The sequence below is a fragment of the Phyllobates terribilis genome, unplaced genomic scaffold (genome assembly GCF_046119375.1).
Source record: "Phyllobates terribilis strain yellow unplaced genomic scaffold, ASM4611937v1 Scaffold_1__5_contigs__length_1240528914, whole genome shotgun sequence".
NCBI lineage: Eukaryota > Metazoa > Chordata > Amphibia > Anura > Dendrobatidae > Phyllobates > Phyllobates terribilis.
Genome location: NW_027362761.1, coordinates 66,387,722 through 66,412,669, shown reverse-complemented (window position 1 = coordinate 66,412,669; position 24,948 = coordinate 66,387,722). Strand labels below are relative to the sequence as shown.

Sequence of the window (24,948 nt, the reverse complement as noted above, 5' to 3'; positions counted from 1 at the left end):
GAAAATATGATTATTTATTGACAGACCAGGTGACAGATTGCATATAGTTGGACTTCTTTTCACTAAGCATGTAACTTATGAAGGCAATTGCTTGCACCAGAATTTTTTAGAGGTTTCATAGCAAAAGGAATGAATACATATGTACATGCCAATTTTTAGTTACTTCATCCCATAAATGTAATTTGTCTATATTTTTCTCACTTCACTTCACCAACTTAGACTATTTAGTGCTGATTCATCACACATACAGTACAGACCAAAAGTTTGGACACACCTTCTCATTTAAAGATTTTTCTGTATTTTCATGACGTTGAAAATTGTACATTCACACTGAAGGCATCAAAACTATGAATTAACACATGTGGAATTATATACTTAACAAAAAAGTGTGAAACAACTGAAAATATGTCTTATATTCTAGGTTCTTCAAAATAGCCACCTTTTGCTTTGATGACTGTTTTGCACACTCTTGGCATTCTCTTGATGAGCTTCAAGAGGTAGTCACCGGAAATGGTTTTCACTTCACAGGTGTGCCCTGTCAGGTTTAATAAGTGGGATTTCTTGCCTTATAAATGGGGTTGGGACCATCAGTTATGTTGTGCAGAAGTCTGGTGGATACACAGCTGATAGTCCTACTGAATAGACTGTTAGCTGCTTTTTTCTTGCCATAATACAAATTCGAAGTAAAGAAAAACGAGTGGCCATCATTACTTTAAGAAATGAAGGTCAGTCAGTCCAAAAAATTGGGCAAACTTTGAATGTGTCCCCAAGTGCAGTTGCAAAAACCATCAAGCGCTACAAAGAAACTGGCTCACATGAGGACCGCCCCAGGAAGACCAAGAGTCACCTCTGCTTCTGAAGACAAGTTTATCCGAGTCACCAGCCTCCGAAATCGCAGGTTAACAGCGGCTCAGATTAGAGACCAGATCAATGCCACACAGAGTTCTAGCAGCAGACACATCTCTACAACAACTGTTAAGAGGAGACTTTGTGCAGCAGGCCTTCATGGTAAAATAGCTGCTAGGAAACCACTGCTAAGGACAGGCGACAAGCAGAAGAGACTTGTTTGGGCTAAAGAACACAAGAAATGGACATTAGACCGGTGGAAATCTGTTCTTTTGTCTGAGGAGTCCAAATTTGAGATCTTTGGTTCCAACCACCGTGTCTTTGTGCGACGCAGAAATGGTGAAGGGATGGACTCTACATGCCTGGCTTCCACCGTGAAGCATGGAGGAGGAGGTGTGGGGGTGCTTTGCTGGTGACACTGTTGGGGATTTATTCAAAATTGAAGGCATACTGAACCAGCATGGCTACCACAGCATCTTGCAGCAGCATGCTATTCCATTCGGTTTGCGTTTAGTTGGACCATCATTTATTTTTCAACAGGACAATGACCCCAAACACACCTCCAGGCTGTGTAAGGGCTATTTGACCAAGAAGGAGAGTGATGGGGTGCTACGCCAGATGACCTGGCCTCCACAGTCACCAGACCTGAACCCATTCAAGATGGTTTGGGGTGAGCTGGACCGCAGAGTGAAGGCAAAAGGGCCAACAAGTGCTAAGCATCTCTGGGAACTCCTTCAAGATTGTTGGAAGACCATTTCCGGTGACTACCTCTTGAAGCTCATCAAGAGAATGCCAAGAGTGTGCAAAGCAGTCATCAAAGCAAAAGGTGGCTACTTTGAAGAACCTACAATATAAGACATATTTTCAGTTGTTTCACACTTTTTTGTTAAGTATATAATTCCACATGTGTTAATTCATAGTTTTGATGCCTTCAGTGTGAATGTACAAATTTCATTGTAGTCAGGAAAATACAGAAATTTCATTAAATGAGGTGTGTCCAAACTTTTGGTCTGTACTGTATATCAGACTACAAAAATGTTTAAACATCGGTTGTAATGTAACAAAATAGGTAAAAAGCCTGGGGGGTTGGTGGGAGTGAGTGAATACTTTTGTAAGCCACTGTAATTATTTTTTCCAGGACTTCCCTCCTGTCAGCACCATGGAGGCCGTCCTTCTTAGCCTTACAAGGACAGGAAACACATGAAAAGTTAAAAAGCCCCTCCCACACTTCAGTATTTTTCCTGTCCCTATGTACAGAAACAGGGAGAGGAAGACTGAGGAAGAAGAGTCTACACAGCGTTACCTTTTGGGAGGCGAATCAGGGAGATCGGGGGCTCAGCTTCTCCTTCCCCCTGTGAAGTGGTGCACAGCTGACACCTCTCAAAGGGGGGCTTCCTCAGCCCTAACCAGTCGAGAGGTGCTCCTGGTTTATGAGCTGCTTCCCTCCTGTGGGGGGCTGTCAGCTCCGGTGCCTGCCACCGGCACGCTGAAGTTCACAGTAGATGCGGGCCATGTGCTGAGGCGCACTTCCACCGACGACATCTAGGGGCGTGGGGCAGCGCGCACTTCCTGTTAAAGCTACAGCTCAGCGTGCATTCCAGGGTGAAATGCATAAGGCAGAGAAGGAGTTGAAGACAAGGTAATATAAACGCATTACACTTGTCTTTGGGGTTTGCCAAGTGGAAAGCTGTGCTAGAATGGAGGATTCAGGCCGTTCAGACGCCCCATCAGAGCAGACCTTGGAACATGTAAGTTTCCGAAAACAAGGATTGCTACTCTGGGAAGCCTTTATATTTAGTGTCCCCATTCTGTGTATTTTAAGACAGGGGATCCTCTGCCACATCAGTAGCAGCTCCTAAAAAGGAAGCCAGGAAAGCCTAGGAAATGTGCCATTTGCAGTGTTAAATTACCTGAAACACATGTGAAGCAGTTGTGTAAACTGCACTTCCTAGATAGTCAGGGAGTAACAGCCCTCTCTTCTAACTGACATGAGATCCATGATTAGAGAGTAGGTACAGGCTTCTATCTCCATTCTCGTTTCACCACATGCATCTCAATCTGGGCCCTGTGCTAAAAGACCAAGATGGGAGGTGGAATTAAGTTCGGAAGAGGAGATACAGTTTCTCGGGTCTGATCAAGATGGAGGGGAGATAGCCTCAGACCCTCTGGAGGAACGGAAGAAATACTACTTCTCCTCTGATGGCCCGCAGAAGCTCATCGTGTTGTCAGAAATACCGTGCAGGTAGAGGAATCTCTGAGGTCTCATTCTATTCAGGATGAGATGTTTGGGGACCGAAGATCTCAGAGGAATAGAGTTTTCCTGGTAAATAATCACATCTGTGCCACGATTATGGAAGAATGGGAGAATGCGGAGAAAAGACTGGTTATACTCTGAGACTTTAGGATCCCCCTGCCCTTTGAGCCAGAGGACATAAAACTCTGGGAGGAGATCCGAAGATAGACATCCCAGTGGCCAAGGTTGCCAAAAAGACCTCAATCCCATTCGAGGACTCTCCAAGTCTAAGGGAAACTATGGATAGAAAGGCCGATGGCCTGGGAAGCTTCAGCAGCTATAATGAGAGCTAATATAGCTACGACGTCAGTCGCCAGATCCATGCATCTGTAGATTGACGACTTACAAGATCATTTGAGGAATAAGACTCCTTGGGAAGTTATTTTAGAGTCCCTTCCCTTACTCAAATTAGCCACAGGGTTCATGGTAGATGCTTCCACAGAGTCTGTTCAATTTGCTGCTAGAAATCATGCCTTTTCTAATGCAGCCTGTTGTGCTATTTGGCTAAAAACGTGGTCGGGGGATAATCATTCTAAGAACAAGCTCCCCTTCTCAGGATTCGGGCCGGTACTAGATGAGATTCTAGAGAAGGCATCAGACAGCAAGAAAGGGTTCCCTGAAGATAGGGCCAGGAGATTTCAGACAATTCATAGGTCCCGTCCCTCCCAGAGACAAGATTATAAAGGGAAAGGAAAGTTGGGCAGATGGAGCTACCCCAAAGGAAGTGGGGGTGGAGGTTCCCTTTTTGTCTCCGGATCAGGTATGGAGAGACAATGACTCTATATGCATAGGAGGAAGGCTCCATTTTATTGTAAATGACTGGCAGGAAATATCTCAGGATCAGTGGGTTCTAAAGACCATCTCATCCTGGTATATGATGGCATTTGTTCAGTTCCTATCTGAAAGATTCGCTTTAACAGATTCCCAGTGTCCAGTTGTTCTCTCTCCTATGTGATCAGACATACAAGACTTATTAAAAACCCGAGTAATAGTCCCAGTTCCTCGTGTAGAAAGAGTTTGGGGGCATTATTCAAGCCTCTTCTCCATCAAAAACCCCTCAAGCGAATTGCATACGATAATAAATTTAAGACCCCTAAATAGATGAGTGAGATACAAAAGGTTCACGATGGAGTAGATAAAATCAACCATTCCCCTAATAGACAAAAACGCAGTAATGTGTACTTTAGATCTAAAAAAAACTAGTACTACCATGTCCCGATTCATCCTTGGCGTCAGAAGGTCTTGCTTTTGCAGTAAAATCCCAGGTTCAGATTCATCACTTCCAGTTTGTGTTTCTCCTTCAGCCTATCCTCAGCCCCTAGGGTATTCACAAAGCTGGTAGCAGAAATTGTGGCTTTCCTAAGGAAGGAAGGTATCATATTTGGAAGACTTCCTATTAGTAGCCAACTCAAAAAATGAGCTTCTAGACCAGGTGAAGATCTGTCTCTACGCTGTTAAAACTAGGCTGGATTATTAATTGGAACAAATCAGACCTTGTGCCAGGGACCAGAAAGATATTCCTGGGTGTTCTCCTGGACTCCAGCCTAAGAGCTTCCTTTTTACCGCCAGAAAAACCGATCAGTAAGAGAAAAGGTTTGCCTATTCTCAAGAAATTGTTGATAATCAGGGGGGGGTGCTGTGAGAGTTCTGGGGGTAATGACAGCCTGTGTTCGATGGAGTCAATTCCATTCAAGAGAACTTCTTCAAAAGGCCGTTCTATCAACATGGGACAGATGGCAAGTATCCTTAGACAAGGAAATGTATCTGTCTCTGGTCTGGTGGGCAATTCCCCAAAACCTTCAAGAGGGTATCCCAAGGACTTCTTCCACATGTGTAATAACTACTACTGACGCAAGTCAGTCAGGATGGGGCACCCACCTGGAAGGAAATTTTCTACAGGGGGTCTGGCCACCAGAAATCCAGTCCAGAACTTCAAATTACAGGGAGCTTTGTGCTGTATGGGAAGTTCTGCGGCGGAGCCGGTCTCTAATCATAGACAAGCATGTAAAGGTTCTGTCAGACAATGTAATGACCGTATCCTTTCTACGCCACCAAGTGGGGCCAATACATTCTAAACTACAGCGTCTAGCCTCAAATATCTTCCTTTGGGCAGAGAGAACGGTTCTCTCCATTTCGACAGTTCACCTAGAAGGGTCTCAAACCCAGGTGGCGGATTACCTAAGCAGGCAAAAGGTTTTGCCTATGGAGTGGGAGCTAAATGGGGAAGCGTTCCAAATGCTGTGTCAGCATTGGCGGATTCCGCAAATAGACCTCTTTGCAACCAGGAAGAATTCAAAGGTCAGAAAGTTCTACTCCTTAAACCTCTAGACAACCCCAAGGGGATCGACGCTCTATCCCAGGATTGGAGTGAAGCTCTATCTTATCCGTTCCCACTGTTGAGGGAGGGCAGCAATGACCCTTCACGGTTGACCAAGTGAGTGTCAAATTATTATGTCACAAGGTTGATTGCAATCAGGAAACCAGATGGAGACAAAGCTCTGTATGGGAGGATTTGAGAATCTCTAACCCAGTTTATTTCTACTTAGCATTATATATTGTTTTGAGTATATCCATAGCTAATCACCTACAGCCATACCACAGGCTTGAACCAATGTTAGTACAATTATTACGGAAACACACATATGGTCATATTATCGTTAGTTCGGTGCATGATGGAAAGTTACAAGGTTACACATCCTGGCTCAGACTAGCAGGGTGTCTCATAGAATGTTCTTGAGAGAAAAAGTTCTTGTGAGAAAATTGCATGTGAAGCAGGATAAAAGAATGAAAGAATGTATATAGTAATAACATGATTTTAGGAGCAAGCTGCAAAAATGGAGTAGCTATAGCATGAATATCAATATGTCCTTTGCACCACCACTACCATTGATTTCAAGGGTTCTGAAGAAAATTCTGGAGGACCAAGCAAAAGTGATTTTGGTGGTTCCCTTCTGGCCGAAGAGGATCTGGTTTCCTCTGTTGAACAGGATGGCCTTGGAGGAGCCTATTCTGCTTCCCCTAAAGAAAGATCTCCTTCACCAAGGTCCAGTTCTTCATCAGGACTTGGACAGGCTGCACCTTTCTGCATGGATCCTGAAAGGCAGGTCTTAAGTTCCCGAGGTCTCTCTGACCAAGTAATATCTACTATTCAGGCAAGCAGAAAGCCGTTCACCTCCGAACATCCCTAGAATACTAGATTTTCTGCAGGTAGACTTTAATAAGGGCTTAAGACCTAGTACACTAAGGGTTCAAATTTCAGCCTTGAGTTGCTTTTTTGAGTTCCCTTTAGCCTCTCACCCTTGGTTAGCCAGATTTTCTAGGGCAGTACAGAGACTAAGACGTTTGGTAAGGAAGTCAAGTACCGCCATGGGATTTGAATTTAGTGCTCAATGCCTTATGCAAACAGCCCTACAAGCCTTTAAGTGACATAAACATCAGCAGACTCTCCTTTAAAACGGCTTTCTTGATGACCGGATAGTCCTCAGTTTGGATCCGGTCTTTCTTCCAAAAGTGGGGTTTACCCCAAATATGAATCAGGAGGTTATCCTGCCCTCATTTTGTCAACAACCCAGGAATCAGAAGGAACAGCTTTTCTACTCGTTAGACGTCAGTCAAGCAGTCATTTGTTACCTAGAGGCTACCGGGGATTGGAGAAAGGACGCTAATTTGTTTATTCTTAGTATGGGGGTTGAAATAAGGGGGAAAAAAGCATCTAAGCCTACCATAGTGAGATGGATTAGATCTGCGATAGTTCTGGCCTATTCATCAGAATGAAAAACCCCACCGGAAGGCTTAAAAGCTCATTCAATTAGAGCTGTCTCCACTTCCTGGGCAGAGCGAGCAGGGGCTTCGGTAGAAAAAATTTGCAGGGCCGCAATGTGGTCCAGCCTAATCACCTTTTGCAGGCATTATAAATTTAGATGTGTTGTCGGGGCAGCAGACTGCTTTCAAAAGAAAGGTTCTCCAGTCAGTTGTCCCACCCTAATGCCGTACTCTGGTTTTCTCCATGGTGCTGTCAGGTGGGACGTTCTGGAAAACTGTAATTTGTCCTACCGGCAATTGTATATACAGGAGTCCCCCCTTGTGGGGGGTTTCCACTGTTTAGGCACCTCAGGGCTCTGCAAACGCGACATGGCGTCCGCTATCTTTTCCAGCCAATTTTGCGTACGCTCCTTTTGTTTCGAGCTTTGCCATGCATCCAAACAGTAGGTTTCCACCGCATATGGGGTAAGAGTGTACTCAGAAGAAAATGGACCATACAATTTCTTGTGCAATTTCTCCTGTTACCCTTGTAAAAATGGAAGATTTGAGGCTAAATGAACATTTTTGTTGGAAAAATTAAAATGTTAATTTTTTTTCTTCCACATTGCTTTAATTCCTGTGAAGCGTCTTAAGGGTTATTTAAAAATGGTGTCACTTTTGGGTACTTTCTGTCATATAGGTTCCTCAATATCACTTCAAATGATGTGGTCCCTAAAAAAATATATAAAATAAATAAACTTGTAAATTTTGTAGTAGAAATGAGAAATTGTGTTTCAAAAAACATGCTGATGTAAAGTAGTCATATGGGAAATGTTATTGATAAATTATTTTGGACAGCATGACTAACTGGTTTTAAGGATATAAAAATTGAAAGTTTGAAAATTGCAAAATTTCAACCTAAATTTACCACTAACATAAAGTACAACATGTCACTATAAAAAGTCTCCGAATCACTGGAATTCGTTGAAGCGTTCTAGAGTTATTACCACATGAAGTGACGCTGGTCAAAATGGAAAAAATGGGCTGGTCAGGAAGGTGAAAACTGTTTTTTCTTTTAACGCCATGCCTGAACGGCAGCTCCCCTCATCACAATTTGTATCGTTCCCATGTACTGACACTAAATTAGATACAGCATCTGCCTCATTTTCCTGCAGTGTTGGGCCATGTTCACACGTGTTTTTTTTTTTTTTCTTATGCACATTTTCTGCTGTGTTTTACAGTACCAGCATAGTCTGAGATTCCAGAAATCTAATGCACACACCTTGGTTTTTATTTGATCAGTATTTTGTACTTTGCGTGTTTTTTTGCAGAATAGAGCATGTCACTTCTTTCAGCGTTTTTCACCCATTGGAAGTAATCGGTGGTGAAACAAAAACACTGAAAAACGCCTAGTGGGAACATAGTTATCAGGTTTTCTGTGTTTTTAGTGAAAAAAAGCAAGTAGAGCAGTATGTGAAACTCTCATTTATTTTTGTGATTTTACCATCTTATCTTGGTCACCTGGTTAATATTGTTTTCCCCTCCCCCATGACAGCACACCTTGAGAGAGGATCCGCCCCACCAAGGACAGGAAACCGTCTGAAATAAAAGGGCGGCACCTCTCCCTCGCTTCAGTTGGTTTCCTGTCCTTGATGGGGAACCTGTCTGGAAAGAAGACTTACCTGGGGCTGTCCCGGTGTGGAAGAGCGGGCACTGGCCTGTGCACCGGGTTCAGTATCCCAGAAGCGCCGTCCGCAGCTTCCCCTGGGGTCTCTGCGCCGAGCGGGCGCACGCGGTGAGGCAGGCTCTGTCCTCCCGGAGACCGCGGCGCCGTCCTCCCCCCTGTAGTGTGGAACGCTTCCGGGTGTGACGCGCCTGACGTCACGGCGCAGGGCACGCTGGGAGCGGCGCGCTGGGTGACGTCAGGAAGCGGCGCCGATCCAAGATGGCGGCGCCCATCGGAGCGTCCCAGGCCGGTTTTTTTCAACGGAGCTCCGGCCTGAGGAAGGGGGAGGGCCCACAGACCGGAGGAGGCTGGATGGCCCTATATTTAAGGGGGGGGAGCTATCCTGGAAGCGTGGTGCGCTTCTGAGACATGGCTGATCCAGATAGCCAGGAGCAGCAGCTTACCCCCCCACCTCAGCAACAGAAAAAGCAGAGGGATGCATCGTATACAGACAGCCACTCGAGTAATCGTAGTGGCAGCCGCAGGAGTAAGGCTTCGAGTGCCTCGGGACCATCCAGAATGGAATCATCGGTTCCGCGACAGCCTCCGAATCCGGTACCCGTTTGTGACCTCCGAGGGTGAGTGAGCTTCGTGAATGTCACTGGTTAGTAACGGGAAGTCTCTTATGTGCTTCCTTTTTTAGGAGCCTAAGAAGAGTAGTGCCAAGCAAAAGCATAGAATATGTGCCCTTTGCCAAGCTTCTCTCTCAGTAGAGTGGCAGAAACCACTTTGCCAGGGCTGTGTGACCAAAACCATAGTTGAGAATTCCCGAGATTTTGCTGCAAATTTAAAGTCCATAGTACATGCAGAAGTTCAGGGGTCCCTGAAGGGGTTCCTTAGAGGGAAGAAAAGGCCCCGTAGAGAGGTTTCCTCCGTCTCTGATTCCTCCCAGTCTGAGAAGCAGTGGGATTCATCGTCCTCTTCCTCATCGGGGGGCGGTAGACCCTGCTTCCCCATTGAGAATACAGACAGACTGGTTAGGGCAGTAAGATCAACCATGGGTCTGGAGGAAGAGAGAGCATCTAAATCCCGGGAGGACATCATGTTTGCGGGCTTGGGAGAGAAGAAGAGACGCTCATTTCCGGTTAACAGTAAGATTCAGGGCCTCATTGACCGGGAGTGGAGGAGACCTGAGAGATCAGGGGCTTTACCCTCCTTCTCCAAAAGAAGGTACCCCTTCGAAGAGAAGGATGCGGAACCTTGGGATAAGATCCCCAAGGTGGACGGGACTGTGGCAAGGTCATCGAAGAGATCTTCCCTGCCCTTAGAGGACTCTGGCGTCCTAAAAGATGCCCTGGATAAAAGAGCTGACTCCTTCCTGCGCCACACGTGGGAGGCGGCAGCAGGTGGCCTAAAACCAGCGGTGGCTAGCACCTGTGTGGCGAGGTCCTTGATGGTGTGGCTCCAACAGCTGGAAGACCAGCTTAAAGATAAAAAGGTCTCCAGACAGGCAATACTTGCAGAGCTACCTCTAATACAAACAGCATCGGCCTTCCTGGCCGCCTCTTCAGCTGACTCGGTCAGACTGTCAGCTAGGGCAGCGGGACTATCCAAGGCAGCCAGGCGGGCCTTGTGGCTCAAGGGTTGCCCAGGCGACCTACCTTCGAAACAGAAACTGTGCTCCCTCCCGTGTGACGGTAGACTCCTGTTTGGCCAAAAGTTAGAAGACCTGTTAGAAAAAGCAGGCGATAAAACCAAAGGGTTCCCGAGATTTTCGGGGGAACCAAGAAGATTTAGTTTTCGGAGGAGAAAATTTAACCGGGGTCGTCCTCCGGGAGACAAAAAGAAATGGGAAGCCAAGTCCAAAAAAGAATCGGGCTACATGTTTGGAGGACCATCCTCGAGTTCGAAGAGATCCTCCCAATGACGCCAGGCTGGAAGTGGGTTCTATTCCCCACTATTCATGATAAAAAAAACAAACTGGTCCTTAAGGACCATCATCAACCTCAGGAGTCTGAACCAAGTAGTAGAAAACCAGACTTTCAAGATGGAGTCAGTAAGCTCGGCAGTGAAGCTCTTACATCGCAACTGCTTTATGGCTGTAATAGACTTGAAGGACGCATATTATCACGTCCCAATCCATCCGGAGTATCAGAAGTATCTGAGAGTAGCCCTGTTTATTCAGGGGAAGCTGAGGCATTTTCAGTTTGCTGCCCTACCCTTTGGCCTCTCCATTGCCCCGAGAATGTTTACGAAACGAATAGCAGAAGTGACAGCCTTCCTACGGATCAAGAATGTAGTGATCGTGCCATATTTAGACGACTTCTTGATAATAGGTAAAACAGAAGCCCACTGCTCCGGTCAGCTCCTAGTGGTCACGGAAGTGTTGCATCAGCTGGGGTGGTTAGTAAATTTCCAAAAATCAAGACTAACCCCCTCCAGGACTCAGACCTTTCTGGGTCTAATCCTAGACTCTCGTCGCCAAACCTGCTTCCTCCCAGAGGACAAAATCTGCAGGTTAATTGCATTAGTCTCGAAGGCCATTCAAGCTCCAGAGATGTCTCTGAGAGAGGCAATGTCCCTCCTGGGTTCTATGACGGCCTGTCTCCCAGCAGTAATGTGGGCCCAGGGGCATATGAGGCGGCTTCAGTGGGAGGTCCTGTCAGCACAGAGGTCCTGCAATGGGCATTTAGAAGGCAGGCTCTCTCTCTCTCCCCAGAAGTAGTAGATTCCCTTTCGTGGTGGACAGTCAGGGGAAATCTGACCGCAGGCGTTCAATGGTCCAGATCAGTAGATCGGGTAGTTACGACCGACGCAAGCAGTTCCGGATGGGGGGGTCATCTGGCAGAACTCTCAATACAGGGTCACTGGGCTTACCACGAGAGGGGAGCATCCTCAAACTTAAAGGAGCTTTGGGCAGTAGAAAGATCCCTCAGGGGCTTCCTCCCTCACATCCAAAATCACCATGTCCAGGTCAGGTCCGACAACCGGACAGCAGTAGCCTATGTGAATCACCAAGGAGGGACAAGGTCACGCCCTCTGATGGTGGTGGCAGACAGGATCCTTGGTCTAGCAGAGCGAAACTTCCTATCCCTCAGCGCCCTTCACATAAAGGGGATAGAAAACGTGAAAGCAGATTTTCTAAGCCGCCATACCCTAAGACAGGGGGAGTGGGGGTTGAACCCGGAGGTCTTCCATCAGATTGTCCAGTTATGGGGGCAGCCAGACATAGACCTGTTCGCCACAAGGGCAAACAGAAAGGTGCAGAGCTTTTGCTCCCTAAATCCGGCAGAAAATCCCCATGCCGTAGATGCCCTCCAGATTCCTTGGGGGTTCAGGAAGGCCTATGCCTTTCCGCCATTAGTGAGGATTCCAGTAGTGGTGAGGAAGATCCGGGAGGAAGGCGCCAGGGTGATTTTGATAGCCCCTTTTTGGCCCAAGAGGCCTTGGTTCTCTCTGCTTCGGCTAATGTCGGTGTCAGATCCCTGGATTCTACCAGAGAGGCCGGACCTTCTCATGCAGGGACCAGTATTCCATGCCCAGGCCAGGGGGTTCCATCTTTCGGCATGGAATTTGAGAGGTCGCTATTGAGTAGCAAGGGGTTTTCACCAGGCTTAGTTTCTACTTTATTTACTTTATTGGGGAGCAGAAAACCAATTACAACTAAGATTTATAGCAGGGTTTGGGGTAAATTCCTAGAGTTTATAGATATTCCGCTATCGAGCAAACCTCCGATCAGAGGGATCCTGGAATTTCTGCAAAAGGGGCGGGACCTGGGTCTAGCTACAGGGATCCTTAAGGTTCAAGTTTCAGCTTTGGGAGCACTCTACAATTGTAATCTGGCTGGGAATAGGTGGATCTCGAGGTTTATCAAGTCCTGTGCCAGAGCTGGACCGGTTAGGTCCATGGGTGTTCCTCCTTGGGACCTGAATTTAGTCTTGAACACTCTTACTAGTGAACCATTCGAACCCCCTACACAAGGTTTCTCCAAAAATTCTCACCCTTAAGACCATCCTTCTAGTGGCCTTAACGTCAGCCCGTAGGGTGGGTGATCTGCAGGCCCTCTCGGTTAATCCTCCTTACACACAAATCTTTGAGGATAGGGTCACCTTGCGGCCAGATCCAGCATACCTTCCCAAGGTGGTATCTAGATTTCACCGTAGTCAGGAGATTGTGCTACCCTCGTTCTGCAGCAATCCCAAGAACCCAGGGGAAGTCAGGTTCCATAGCCTAGATGTTAGGAGGTCCCTGCTACAGTACATTCACATGACTAGTCTGTGGAGGAAAGACTGTTCTCTGTTCCTGGCCTTTCAATGGTGTAGGAAAGGTCACGGGGTGTCCAAGGGTACCATCTCTAGGTGGCTCAGGGAGGCCATTTGCTTAGCCTATACGTCCACAGGGGTTCCAGCCCCGGACAATGTGAGGGCTCATTCCACCAGAGCCGTTGCAACCTCCTGGGCAGAGAGAGCAGACGTCTCGATCGAGCAGATATGTAGGGCTGCTACTTGGTCTACACCATCCACCTTCTTTAAGCACTATCGGTTGGATCTATCCTCTTCTGATCTCACCTTTGGGAGAAGGGTACTTCAGGCGGTGGTCCCTCCCTAGGGTGCTCATAAATTCTCCAAAATTCTCTCAAGGTGTGCTGTCATGGGGGAGGGGAAAACACCAAGGTTACTTACCGGTAGCCGGTTTTTCCTGAGCCCATGACAGCACCCGTAGTTTCCCCCCCTTATTTTTTCTATGTTTCTCACACCCTGGTGTGCACTGTTTGGGGTGGTGTGTATATGTATATTGTGGTGTTGGTTATGTGCCTAACCTGTTTAGGGAGGTCCTCTCAATGCTCTGTAAACAACTGAAGCGAGGGAGAGGTGCCGCCCTTTTATTTCAGACGGTTTCCTGTCCTTGGTGGGGCGGATCCTCTCTCAAGGTGTGCTGTCATGGGCTCAGGAAAAACCGGCTACCGGTAATTAACCTTGGTGTTTCACATATGTCTTGCATCGGTGACCTGTGTTCATGCTTCTGTGGTGGAAGCAAAGCTGAACTTTGGAATCTTGAAAAATGCAGCAAAAACGCACCAAAAAACTAGCAAAATCCTGAACAAACCTTCCTGGCAAGAGATTAGGTTTTGCTGCAGAAAAAAACGCTGAAAAAACGCAATGTGTGAACATAGCCTAGAATATTCCTGAAGTGAGGATATGGCCCTCAGAGAACCCTGATTTGAACATCGAGTCGGTCTGGGACTACACAAAGAGACAGAAGGATTCTGGCAGATCTGAAATTGGTTCCCCAAGATTTTTGCAACAACCCACCTTTTGAGTTCATCCAAAAACTTTGTTCATATGTATCTAGAAGAACTGATGCTGTTTTGAAGGCAATGGATGGTCACATTAAATGTTGATTTTGATTTAAATGTTTCTTGTTCATTCACTTTGCATTTTGTTGATAATTTATTTTTACCAATCAACAGCTTCTTATTTTTCAGCATTTTTTCCACACCTGCCTAAAATTTTTGCACACCACTGTGTACGTACTTGTAATATGTGTGTATATAATATTTATGTGTGTTTTAAGATGTATATCTATAATTGTAAGTTTAGAACATTAGCCTAATGAGCTGTTTCTACTTTCCGCAGCTATACATACAGCTGCAATGGATATGCTGGGAGGATCTGGGGTGGAAAAGCAATGTAGGACCACTGACATCATAGCTGATGCTGCATACTCCATTTTGACCAAGCCAAAGGATTATACAGGAAACTTTGTAATTGATGAGGAACTACTAAAATCTGAGGGGATCAAGGATTTTGATGCCTATGCCGTATCTCCAGGTATGGACTCTTACACATTTTCAGTCAGTTTGTGACCACTCTTAACTTAATAACAGGCTTCAACAAGAATATGTTGAACTAGTTCTGTAAGAAAACAAAAAATAGAAATATATATATAACTAGGTAGTAGAGAATTTTAATTATTATTCTGATGTGATCGCTATCCAGATTGAAAAAATATATATATTTATTATTTCTAATAGGTGACGTCCTATTACCAATGAAACCGTACTTGCCTTACCAATTTCTGACATTCTTGTTGCGACACGTTGCGATTTCACCCATGGCTCTCTTTTTGCTCAGGCAAGGACGTCTTTGCATGGACACGTGACCATTGTAGATGGTTATCGGCCACAGCAGCGCCTTCTGAAAGATAGTCTTGTCGTTGATGTAACTAGTGATTCGCTACTGTAATCACATTTTAACAATAGTGTATTGGAACTAGTGCAATAAGTGAATTAATCAAGATTGACATGTGAAAAGCCAGTTTTGATTAAATCTAAGATGGCATTTGACATGAGAGATATATATATTTTTTTTCCCTGTAGGACATCCCTTACTTCCAGATTTCTTTTTAGATGGGGTCACCAGCAACATGGACCAGCACGGTATGTGCCCACAATTTTTAATGTTATTAAAAGAGGGTCCTGTAAAATTTCGCTTCTGAATGCTTTATTACCAGTGCTTCGTTCTGATGAACTGGGTTGGCATGCACTAAACAGATTCAATACAATTTCCCTATGACCATTACCCTTTTTGGAGCAAAAGAACAACAATCTTATTTAAAGCAGATTCCTCTAAAAACCTAGAAGTAAATATTAGTCTGTTTATTGGTAATGCATTAACTGATTCTAATCTAGGTGCTTTTTTCTTTAACTACTGAAGGAGGTTCTGCAGCTTTTAAGGAGGGGAAACCAATGGCTTCAAGTCCCAAAGGTCCTGTAGAGGAGACTTTTACTGTTATTGGAAAATTTATCAATGAGGAGACTGTGAAGTCTGTTCAAGGAGTTTACCAGTTTGTACTTGCAGGTAGGAATTATTATTTATATGGAAGCTGTTATACACGTGTAACCCAAACAGGAAATGAGACGCAAAGCTAATGTGGGAATGGGTACTAAATCGGTAAGCAAACAAACCTGACAATAAGCACATCTGTGACAAAAAAAAATCATTTTATTTTATTAGGACAAAAAAATCGTAATTAATATCAATTAAAAACCAAGATAACCCCAATGAGCACTGGCATGTGTGGCAATAACCGTCATAGCCAAGAATATATAATACATATACAACACAATATACAAATATAAATAGGTACAAAAAAAGTGTATAAATGGAACCCTAAAATGTTCCCAGATGAAACCCAGGCTGAAAGCACCATAGATATGCACAATAGGCAACACAGCGGTGAAGCAGTAATATAGTAGTTATAATAGAAATATCACCCACCGTCTATGCATATATTCCGACATAAGCAATAAAAGTGCATGCATATAATAATGTATGGCATGTATATAATACACAATTACCAACCCAATAAAAATTTACCGGTGGTCATCATCACGGAAGATCCATGGGAAGTAAAGTGCCGGTAATGGAACCTCACGCAGAGATGAGTCATGCAAACTGATGGCAAACTGTTTGCCTATGACCCAGTAGTATGCATACGTCCAAAGCATCATATAAAAACGTAACGGCTGCGATAAACAATGTGTGCAGGTGTAGGATGAAACATACACATAACTGCCAACGTCATAGGGACCATGTCAGTAGGCTAGTGCTTAAATGGAGTATATTAATTGCGCATGAATCAACCTATGATACATGAATATATGTAGATAGTGATAGTAATGACGTTTACTCGTAATGGATTGATATTCATAAGCCGCTTAAGTAAAGTACGGTATCAACCATACTTTAAGGTAGGAATCATACAAATGTTTGGCGAATATCCTTAAATGAAACTTAATATCAACAAATTATCATATAGAAATCATGTCAAATTCACCTATGAAGGCCTGAAAATGAAGATGAAGCAACATATGGAATAACAGTCGCAGCTGTGCAACCTATTGATCGGTTACATGTGTCTGAACTAAACTAACACATTGGAAAGATATAAGATATTACGGCACAGAAACTTGGAGGTTGTGTCACGACACATGTTTGTTGTTAAAATGCTCCTGAACAGGCCTAAATGGTCACAGAAAATGTTTCCAGTGAATAAAAAAAAGATCTTTTTTTCTGTATTGTTCATTTCTATCCCCTTCATGTCATGGTGAACAAGAGGAATTGTAGGAGGGATTCAAAGAACACCCATGTGACAGCTGGTGCCTCTCCTTCATGGGCTCAGCCGTCGAATCACTGCCGTTTCTAGCCAGATACACCACTGTTGTCATCAAATTGTTCCTTACTAAATTCCAACTTCACAAGATTTTTTTTTATTTAATGTGTGCTCATTATGTCTCCTCCCAAAATCACTCCTTTCTATTCGAACGCATTGTCATCATAAGCTTCAACGTATGTATGTATGTGCGTGGGTATGTATGTATGTGCTTGGGTATGTATGTATATAGACACACACACACACACACTCCTTTCCCATGTCTTTCTCACACAACTGTCTGTGGGTTTTCTGACCCAATGTGCACACATATTACAAGTTTATTTTACCACTTGTAAATTGACATGCAGTGCAGATTTTTAAATCTGCAGCATGTCTATTGTGTTAGGGATCTTTTTTTACACAGCTTCATAATGTGGGACGCAGGCGCTCGGGGACGCAGGCGCTAAATGTGACCCCTTAGGACACATTTAGACTAGGAGTGATCATTCCTAGGAATGCTCATTTCCCAATTATCGACCTTTCTAAACAGGCCACCAATCACTCAACGAACAAGTGAAAATGTTTTTCACATCAAATTATTTTTAACGTTGCCGAAAAATCCTCATTCTTGGCCCCCATACACATTAGACTGCCAAACCCACCGATAATGGCTGGCAGACGTTAGCCCTCATTTAAATTCTAAACGTATCCCTAGTTCTAATCCTAGTTTTAGTCCTAACCCTCTTCCTAGTTCTTATCCTAAGGCTTGGGGTCACATGGGTGTATGTTCTCTTATGTCAGATATTGATCAGTGTCATCTGAGTGTGATGCGATTCTCTCATGCAAGAGAATTGCATCACACTCGGATGACACTTATTAATCTTCTGCAGGAGTGCAGAAGACTGAGAACTTAATTTCTCCATCTTCTCTATTGTCTGTGTTCATGGATGTCAGACTCCACTCAGATGACATCCAAGTGCAGACTGATGCTTCACACTCACCCACAGACTTGTATTAGTGCACGCAATTCGAAAAATTGCATATCTGCACTGCCCCATAGTCTAACACTGGTCAGCGTGCTATCCAACACAATATTGGAGAGCACTCGGCCGTTTTATACGCTAGTGTGAACAAGCCCTAATACTCATTCTAACCCTAGACCTATCCTTAATTTTCTTCGTAACCCCAATCCTAGTTAGTGTTAGAAAATGTAAGTGAAATGAAAAGTTTATTATAAAATTAATTTATTAGAATATTTCTTTTTTAAAGGGGACATTTTGTTTAAACATGGGAAAACTCTACCAGCAGATCTCTCCCTTTCCTCTCACAAAATTATAAGTAAGGGAACAGTGGGATGACATGCATAGAGTGGGAGTGCTGTGGAATGAGTTGGAAAGCCGAAGAGCTGTGGTAGGAGAGCACTGGGAAGCCAAGGAGCTGTGGAAGGAGAGCACTGGGGAGCCAAGGAGCTCTGGAAGGAGAGCTGGGTAGTTGGGCGAAGAATAGTTGTGAGCTGTTAAAATAGAGATGAGGAACTGAGAAGCAGTGAAAGGAGTACGAAGGACATATCTTTTGAATGTGGCATAATTTTTACTAAGTTTAAATTGCAAAAGTATTTCTTTAGATGAGGTCTACGGCTTTAACTACATGTCATATGGTGGCACAACTCCTATAACTCTTAACAACACAAAAAGCCATTTTATTTGTATTGTAGAGTGCAGGGCTACCACCAGGAATTTTGGGGCACCATACTGGCAACATTTTTTGGGCCCCCTTGAGACTCCACCACAGCTATGCCTCCATCCCTCGAAACTTCTACAGTCCCACCGGCCACTCTTGGAAAAACTCTTTCTGTACGACGTCTTCACCAATCACACATTAACAGTTCCCATCAAACACCAGATCACATACATAGCCAGCAGCTTTTGTTTTGGCCAAAAGATTTTTTAAGCCGCCACCACAACAAGGACACTCTTCTGGCCGGGCCATACTCTACTCTAACCTATTAAACATTTCTTATAATACCCATTATTCTTTTTAGGTATATTTGTATTTAAGGGAATGTGTCACATACATTTTTTAATATGACCAATAATACCACAAACAAGGGACCAATACCGCCACACCATGACCAGACCACATATTACCACCACATAGTGACTGAATAATACCACATACAAGGGACAAATAACGCCACACCGTGACCACATCACATAATACCACCACATAGTGACCGAATACTACAATACTGATCATTAATAAAAAAAACAAAAACAGAATATTAATATTACCATAAGTGCCATTCTACACAGGAGCTCTGTTAATAGTATACAGTGTATAGTGTCAGTGTACAGATAATACATGGATCACCAGTGACATTATACACAGGAGCTCTGTATATAGTATGTAGTGTAGAGTGTCAGTGTACAGATAATACACTGACTCACTAGTGACGTCTCTAGTTGAGGTCATTCGTCTTCGCTTTTCCTCGTCATCCAGCACAGACCACCATCACTTCTTCCAGCCAGGACTCGTCTCTGAATAAAATAACAGTTATCTAGAGCAGCTTACTGAGCACATTCCCCGATTTTCCCCAACTTCTACATTACACCAGATGAAGAAAAAAAGTGACAGTGTCGCCCTGCACAGTAACAGGACCCCCCTCACTGAAAACAGTATCCTTAAAATTAAAATGCATCACAGCGGTAATAATATCCATAATTAACCCCTACAGTAATAATGTCTCTCCATCCTGCCCCCATGTCTCTCCATCCTGCCCCCATTCTGCCTCCAATGTCTCCATTCTGCCTCCATGTTTCCCATTCTGACCTCCATGTTTTTCCCTAAGGCCCCCACCCCCCATGTTTTTCCATAAGGCCCCCCATGTCTCTCCATAAGGCCCACAATGTCTCCATCCTGCCCCCATTCTGCCCCCGATGTCTCTCCATAAGGCCCCCGATGTCTCTCCATAAGGCCCACAATGTCTCCATTCTGCCCCCGATGTCTCTCCATAAGGCTCTCACGGTACGGCTTTCAAAAAAAAAAAGTTTCTTCCTATCTTGCAGGGCTCAAGCGATGCCCGGCTCTCCCATCACCGGAAGCATGATTGCTGGCGCATGACAGTGGCGTCATACGCCAGCGACGTGCGCGCCGGTGGCTGATAACTATTTTAAAAGTGAACCTGCGTCCGAGGATGCAGGTTCACAGTAAGTGAACCGGCAGAATCCTGCCACCAGAGCCCGGTAACAAGGAAAACGGGGGCCCGGCCGGGCCCCCTTTGCTCTCTGGGCCCCATACGCGGTCCTGGAAGAGTGTAGCATTCTGTTGAAGTTTGGGCAGACACGGGGGCTTTTGTTAAGCCTTTAGTGGCTATAACAATTCATCTGCAAAATGCAGTTGCTGCATAGGTCGCAATGGAATAACAAAGGAAGCCCCATCCGTATCTCAAAATTATTTAGATGCCATGGTCTGTATTGCCACAGGCATCTATGGCATTGAATTGCTGGGAGAAAAGCTAGCTCCGATCCAGGCCATTGCAGCAGTGTCAAATGTACAGTGTTAAGTCAAAGTTCATGAAATACGTGAAACCTCTAAGTGTAGTTACCGTACATTAAAAACATAATGGGTCTTTTTTATGAAAACTGTATAATAGCAAAACTAGCATGGCTGCTTCAAGCACAGTGCAGCTTTTCTTTTTCTAGAACATTTGATGACATTGAAGCTGATCTCTCATTGGTTGCCTTGAGCCCAAAAGTCCAGTTTTATGACCTAGGTTAATGTGTATGCCAGTGACAGATGAGTGGAAAGATTTTATTTCTATACTAGGGTGAAAATTGGCATTTAACAAGAAATTTTATTTAACTACCTTGTCATACAATATTTTCAACCAGTTAAAAAATATATATCATGCAGTAGTAAGTTTTGGACTCAAACCTGCCTAATATTTCAACGGAAGATCTGAGTATAAATGCAAAATATGCAAATAGTAATCTTAGGACTTGCCAATTTTACTCGTAGGAGACAGAAGAACCTGCCAACAATCATGTAATAACTGTTGTTTTGCTGCTTTATGTAGGTTCTGAGGAAGGCACATGGTATATGGACCTTAAAAATGACAATGGTGGAGTTGGAAAAGGTGAGCCACCCATCAAAGCAGATGTGGTGATGAGTATGGACAGTGAAGACTTTGTGAAGATGTTTACAGGTTAGTTCATAGTATTCATTATAAGATCTATATATGAACCAGAGAGCAGAAGCTGTCATTCATGAGCTTTCAGAATAAATTTATGTTGAGGATGTCCTAATTGCAAGGGTTGTACGGGCAAAATAAGGCTTTGCCCAGGAGACAGGATATGCAAATAATAACATATGCAATCTTACTCGCCTACTGGCACCCACTTGGATCCAGCCCAGGCCTCTCCATGGTCTTGGTAGAGACAGGAATCGGTAATGTCACCACTCCACCAGCCGCTAGATTGCTGCGCCCTCTGTTTGGCTTCAGCAGTCAGGTGATTTTGAGTAGTGCATCATCCTAAAACATCTCCTGGCACATTGATTAACACACCTGCCTGCTACAGCCTGTAATGGCCCAGTCCGGCAGCTTGTGGAAGGTAATGTCCTTGTTTCCTGTCTGTGGAGACCATGGTACTGCCTGTGCTGGATCCAAATGGGTTTCGAGAAATTAGTATGACAATTTATTTTTTAAATATCCTGTTCCCTGGGCAAAATTTTAATTTGCCTGGACAGCCCGTTTAAGCTATAACACAATGAAAAAGAACAATGACATTATATGAATGCTTCATTAATATCGAATTGGCCATCGGAAAATGATCTACTGTTTATGTAAACTTTTTATGTTCCAATAAATTTAAGAATATTTGGTGATTTTCTGAAATCATACAGCTTTTACTCTAGTGACTGAGCCCTAGAAAAGGCTTACATTTCGTATTCTGTAAAGCTTACTTTCCGCACTCCTCTCATTATCATCACAGGCTGGTTACCCTGAAAGGTGACACCTACGTATACAGTAGATGACTCAGGATCACACCGTTCACAATAGGTGACAGGCATGTCTCGCATCCTTCCTCTCACTGACCTCTGCAAAGTTCACAAACCATATTTATATTCACTCTCATAGAAGTCAATCATTTCAAGACTAGATTCCTATGGTCCATGTGGCTGCTATAAAGCATATCTCTTTAAGTGAACCTGTCATGTAAAAAAAAAAACGATTAACCTGCAGATAGGGAGTTAATCTGCAGATTATAGCGTTTTAGAGCTATACAGCTGCCATAGTGAGAGCCCGGCTACTGGTGGCTTCAGTTACCATCCAGTACATAGCACTGACAGCTGGCTCAGTAGTGCATCGGTGCAGAGCTAGCCTTCAGCTAGTGAGCGGTGGCTATAACCACACCTCTGCACTATGTACTAAGCTGGTCGGAAGCGGAGCCGCTATGGCTGAAAGCCGGAGACTGCCAGGAGAAATAAAGTGTTCATTTCCTCCCGGCAGCCGGGCTCTCAGTACAGCGGCTGGACAGCTGTACAACGTTATTAACCTGCAGATTAACCCGATTTCTGCAGGTTAATTTTTTGACATGACAGGTTCCCTTTAATGCTGTTAACAGCAGCTCCAACAAGTCTGCTTCCCATCTATCAATTAGCAATTAATGGCACTCCTGATTTCAGCATATCCTTTCATCAGGACTGTGGATGAACAGTCTCCTCATTCTTTTTGTTGCAATACATGTAAAAACTACCAATAATAACAGTAAAATACATGAGCTGCAAATGCCCATACTTGTGTCATTTCTTCATTTTGAGCAGCCAAACTCATCCATTCTTGTCTTTTGGATTACCTGTATCTCGTGAATGTACAATGGATAACTATCAAGATTTCTACTAGTTATTAGTACAGTATTATTTCATCAATGTGGTATCACCAACATTCATAAATTTTTAGTTTATTCTTTTTAAATATTGGTAATAATTTCCTGTATTTGTGTATTCCACTATTATAATAAATATATATTTTGGATTTTTCATTACGCAGGAAAGCTGAAGCCTACAATGGCATTCATGTCTGGAAATCTGAAGATTAAAGGAAACATGGGCTTGGCAATGAAACTAGAAGCACTCTTGGGCCAGATGAACTCTAAGTTGTGATTTTACAGCTGAAGTTTAGAAATAGAATGACCTTACCTGATCTCAGGCTGTAGCTTTATAGCTGGACAGCCTGGGTAAAGGAAAGGCAAAAAGCTCTAAGATACCCAATAGAAAGTTAACTAAAACTGATATTTGTACATCACCTTTTTCTATTAAAAGTTTTACAGGGATGGCATGAATACAGAGAACACATTTATTGACTTTCTATCCTAATAGTGAATACTATAAACTGATCAACTGATTGTATTACACAAAAGATTGCAAACCAATTTTAACTAATAAAAACCTAGATCAGCAAGTCTGATCTTGTTGTCTTTTTAGCCGTCATTAAGTATCACCATGATCTATCAGGTAGCATTTCTGGATAAATGCATAATCCTTGGGATTGTAACTCTTTAGGACATAATAGATAATCTAGGTAGAACAGAACAAATGCCTTTGATCAATCTGTTGAGGGTTCACATTATTCTGCTAGGTAATATCCATCAGTTATCTACAAAATAAAAAAAGTTGCAAGTTTTATGTGTACCTAGCAAAACCATTCACCAGTACATTCCAGCCAAACTAAAAAAGAAAAAGAAAAAAACAATTAAACAGAGCTTAAAATATCTTCCCAACCGATTTTATTTTTATTTATTTTTTTTCCATCATTGGGTTATGTCAACCTATGGAGCTCTGTGTAAAGTCGATGACTCTATTACACAGCACCATCTCTGATACTACCAGGGCTGTGGAGTCGGAGTCGATGCTCATTTTGGTGGAGTCGGAGTCTGTATAAAATGGACCGACTCAACTCCTAAAATATATAATAAATTGGGTACAGTAGTACAATGCAGGATGTGGGGAATATTTTTTTTCCATAAGAATTTGGGAAAGTTATGAAGTGTCCTATAAATGTCTGTCCTATTCCTGATCTAAGGGCCTAGACTTTTAGCTGAGATTAATCTGTGCTACAGTAAATTTATCACTTGCACATGAGCCATGTATGAGGGAGTCTGAGTCGTGGAGTCGGTGTCATGGAAATTGAAGAGTTGGAGTCGGAGGTTTGGCTTACCGACTCTACAGCAATGGATCCTACACTTACCAGTACTAAGAAATGGTCGTTATTTCTGTTTTTTTTGTTACTACAGTTTAATTTTTAACTCCACTTCGACAAATTCGAAGTCACATGAAACTGTGTATGTGTGTGTAGATAGATAGATAGATAGATAGATAGATATACACAGTGCCTACAAGTAGTATTCAACCCCCTGCAGATTTAGCTGGTTGACACATGCGGAATTAACTTGGCATTGTGACATTTGTACTGTAGATCAGCCTGGAAGTGGGAAATGCACTGCAGCAAATATTGTTTTTTTTTGTTTGTTTGTTTTTTTAAAACGTTAAAAGTTAATTCAGAGTGTCATTTATTATTCAACCCCTCAAACCACAAGAATTCTGTTTGGTCCCCCAAAAGTATTAAGAAGTAGTTCAGGCACCAAGAATAATGAGCTTCACATGTGTGGATTAAAGATCTCTTTTGCCAGCCTTTTCTGACTATTTAAGACCCTCCCCAAACTTGTGAACAGCACTCAGACATGGTCAACATGAGAAAGACAAAGGAGCATTCCAAGGCCATCAGAGACAAGATCGTGGAGGGTCACAAGGCTGGCAAGGGGTACAAAACCCTTTCCAAGGAGTTGGGCCTACCTGTCTCCACTGTTGGGAGCATCATCCGTAAGTGGAAGGCTTATGGAACTACTGTTAGCCTCCACGGCCAGGACAGCCTTTGAAAGTGTCCTCCCGTGCCGAGGCCAGGCTTGTCCGAACAGTCAAGGCTAACCCAAGGACAACAAGGAAGGAGCTCCGGGAAGATCTCATGGCAGTGGGGACATTGGTTTCAGTCAATACCATAAGTAACGTACTCCACCGCAATGGTCTCCGTTCCAGACGAGCCCGTAAGGTACCTTTACTTTCAAAGCGTCATGTCAAGGCTCGTCTACAGTTTGCTCATGATCACTTGGAGGACTCTGAGACAGACTGGTTCAAGGTTCTATGGTCTGATGAGACCAAGATCGAGATCTTTGGTGCCAACCACACATGT

At 43.7% G+C, this 24,948-nt stretch overlaps 1 protein-coding gene across 2 annotated transcripts in view; it reads left to right on the top strand.

Annotated features, from left to right (window-relative positions):
• Nucleotides 1-23,169, top strand: part of HSDL2 (hydroxysteroid dehydrogenase like 2) — a 90,689-nt gene extending 67,520 nt beyond the window's left edge. For both annotated transcript variants that reach the window (XM_073663675.1, XM_073663607.1), the window contains 5 exons: nucleotides 14,183-14,377; nucleotides 14,926-14,985; nucleotides 15,263-15,406; nucleotides 20,779-20,907; nucleotides 22,753-23,169. In XM_073663675.1, the coding sequence (XP_073519776.1) occupies nucleotides 14,183-14,377; nucleotides 14,926-14,985; nucleotides 15,263-15,406; nucleotides 20,779-20,907; nucleotides 22,753-22,865 (641 nt within the window). In that variant the 3' untranslated portion in view covers nucleotides 22,866-23,169. The remainder of the gene's footprint in view (nucleotides 1-14,182; nucleotides 14,378-14,925; nucleotides 14,986-15,262; nucleotides 15,407-20,778; nucleotides 20,908-22,752) is intronic.
• Nucleotides 23,170-24,948: the final 1,779 nt, after the last annotated feature.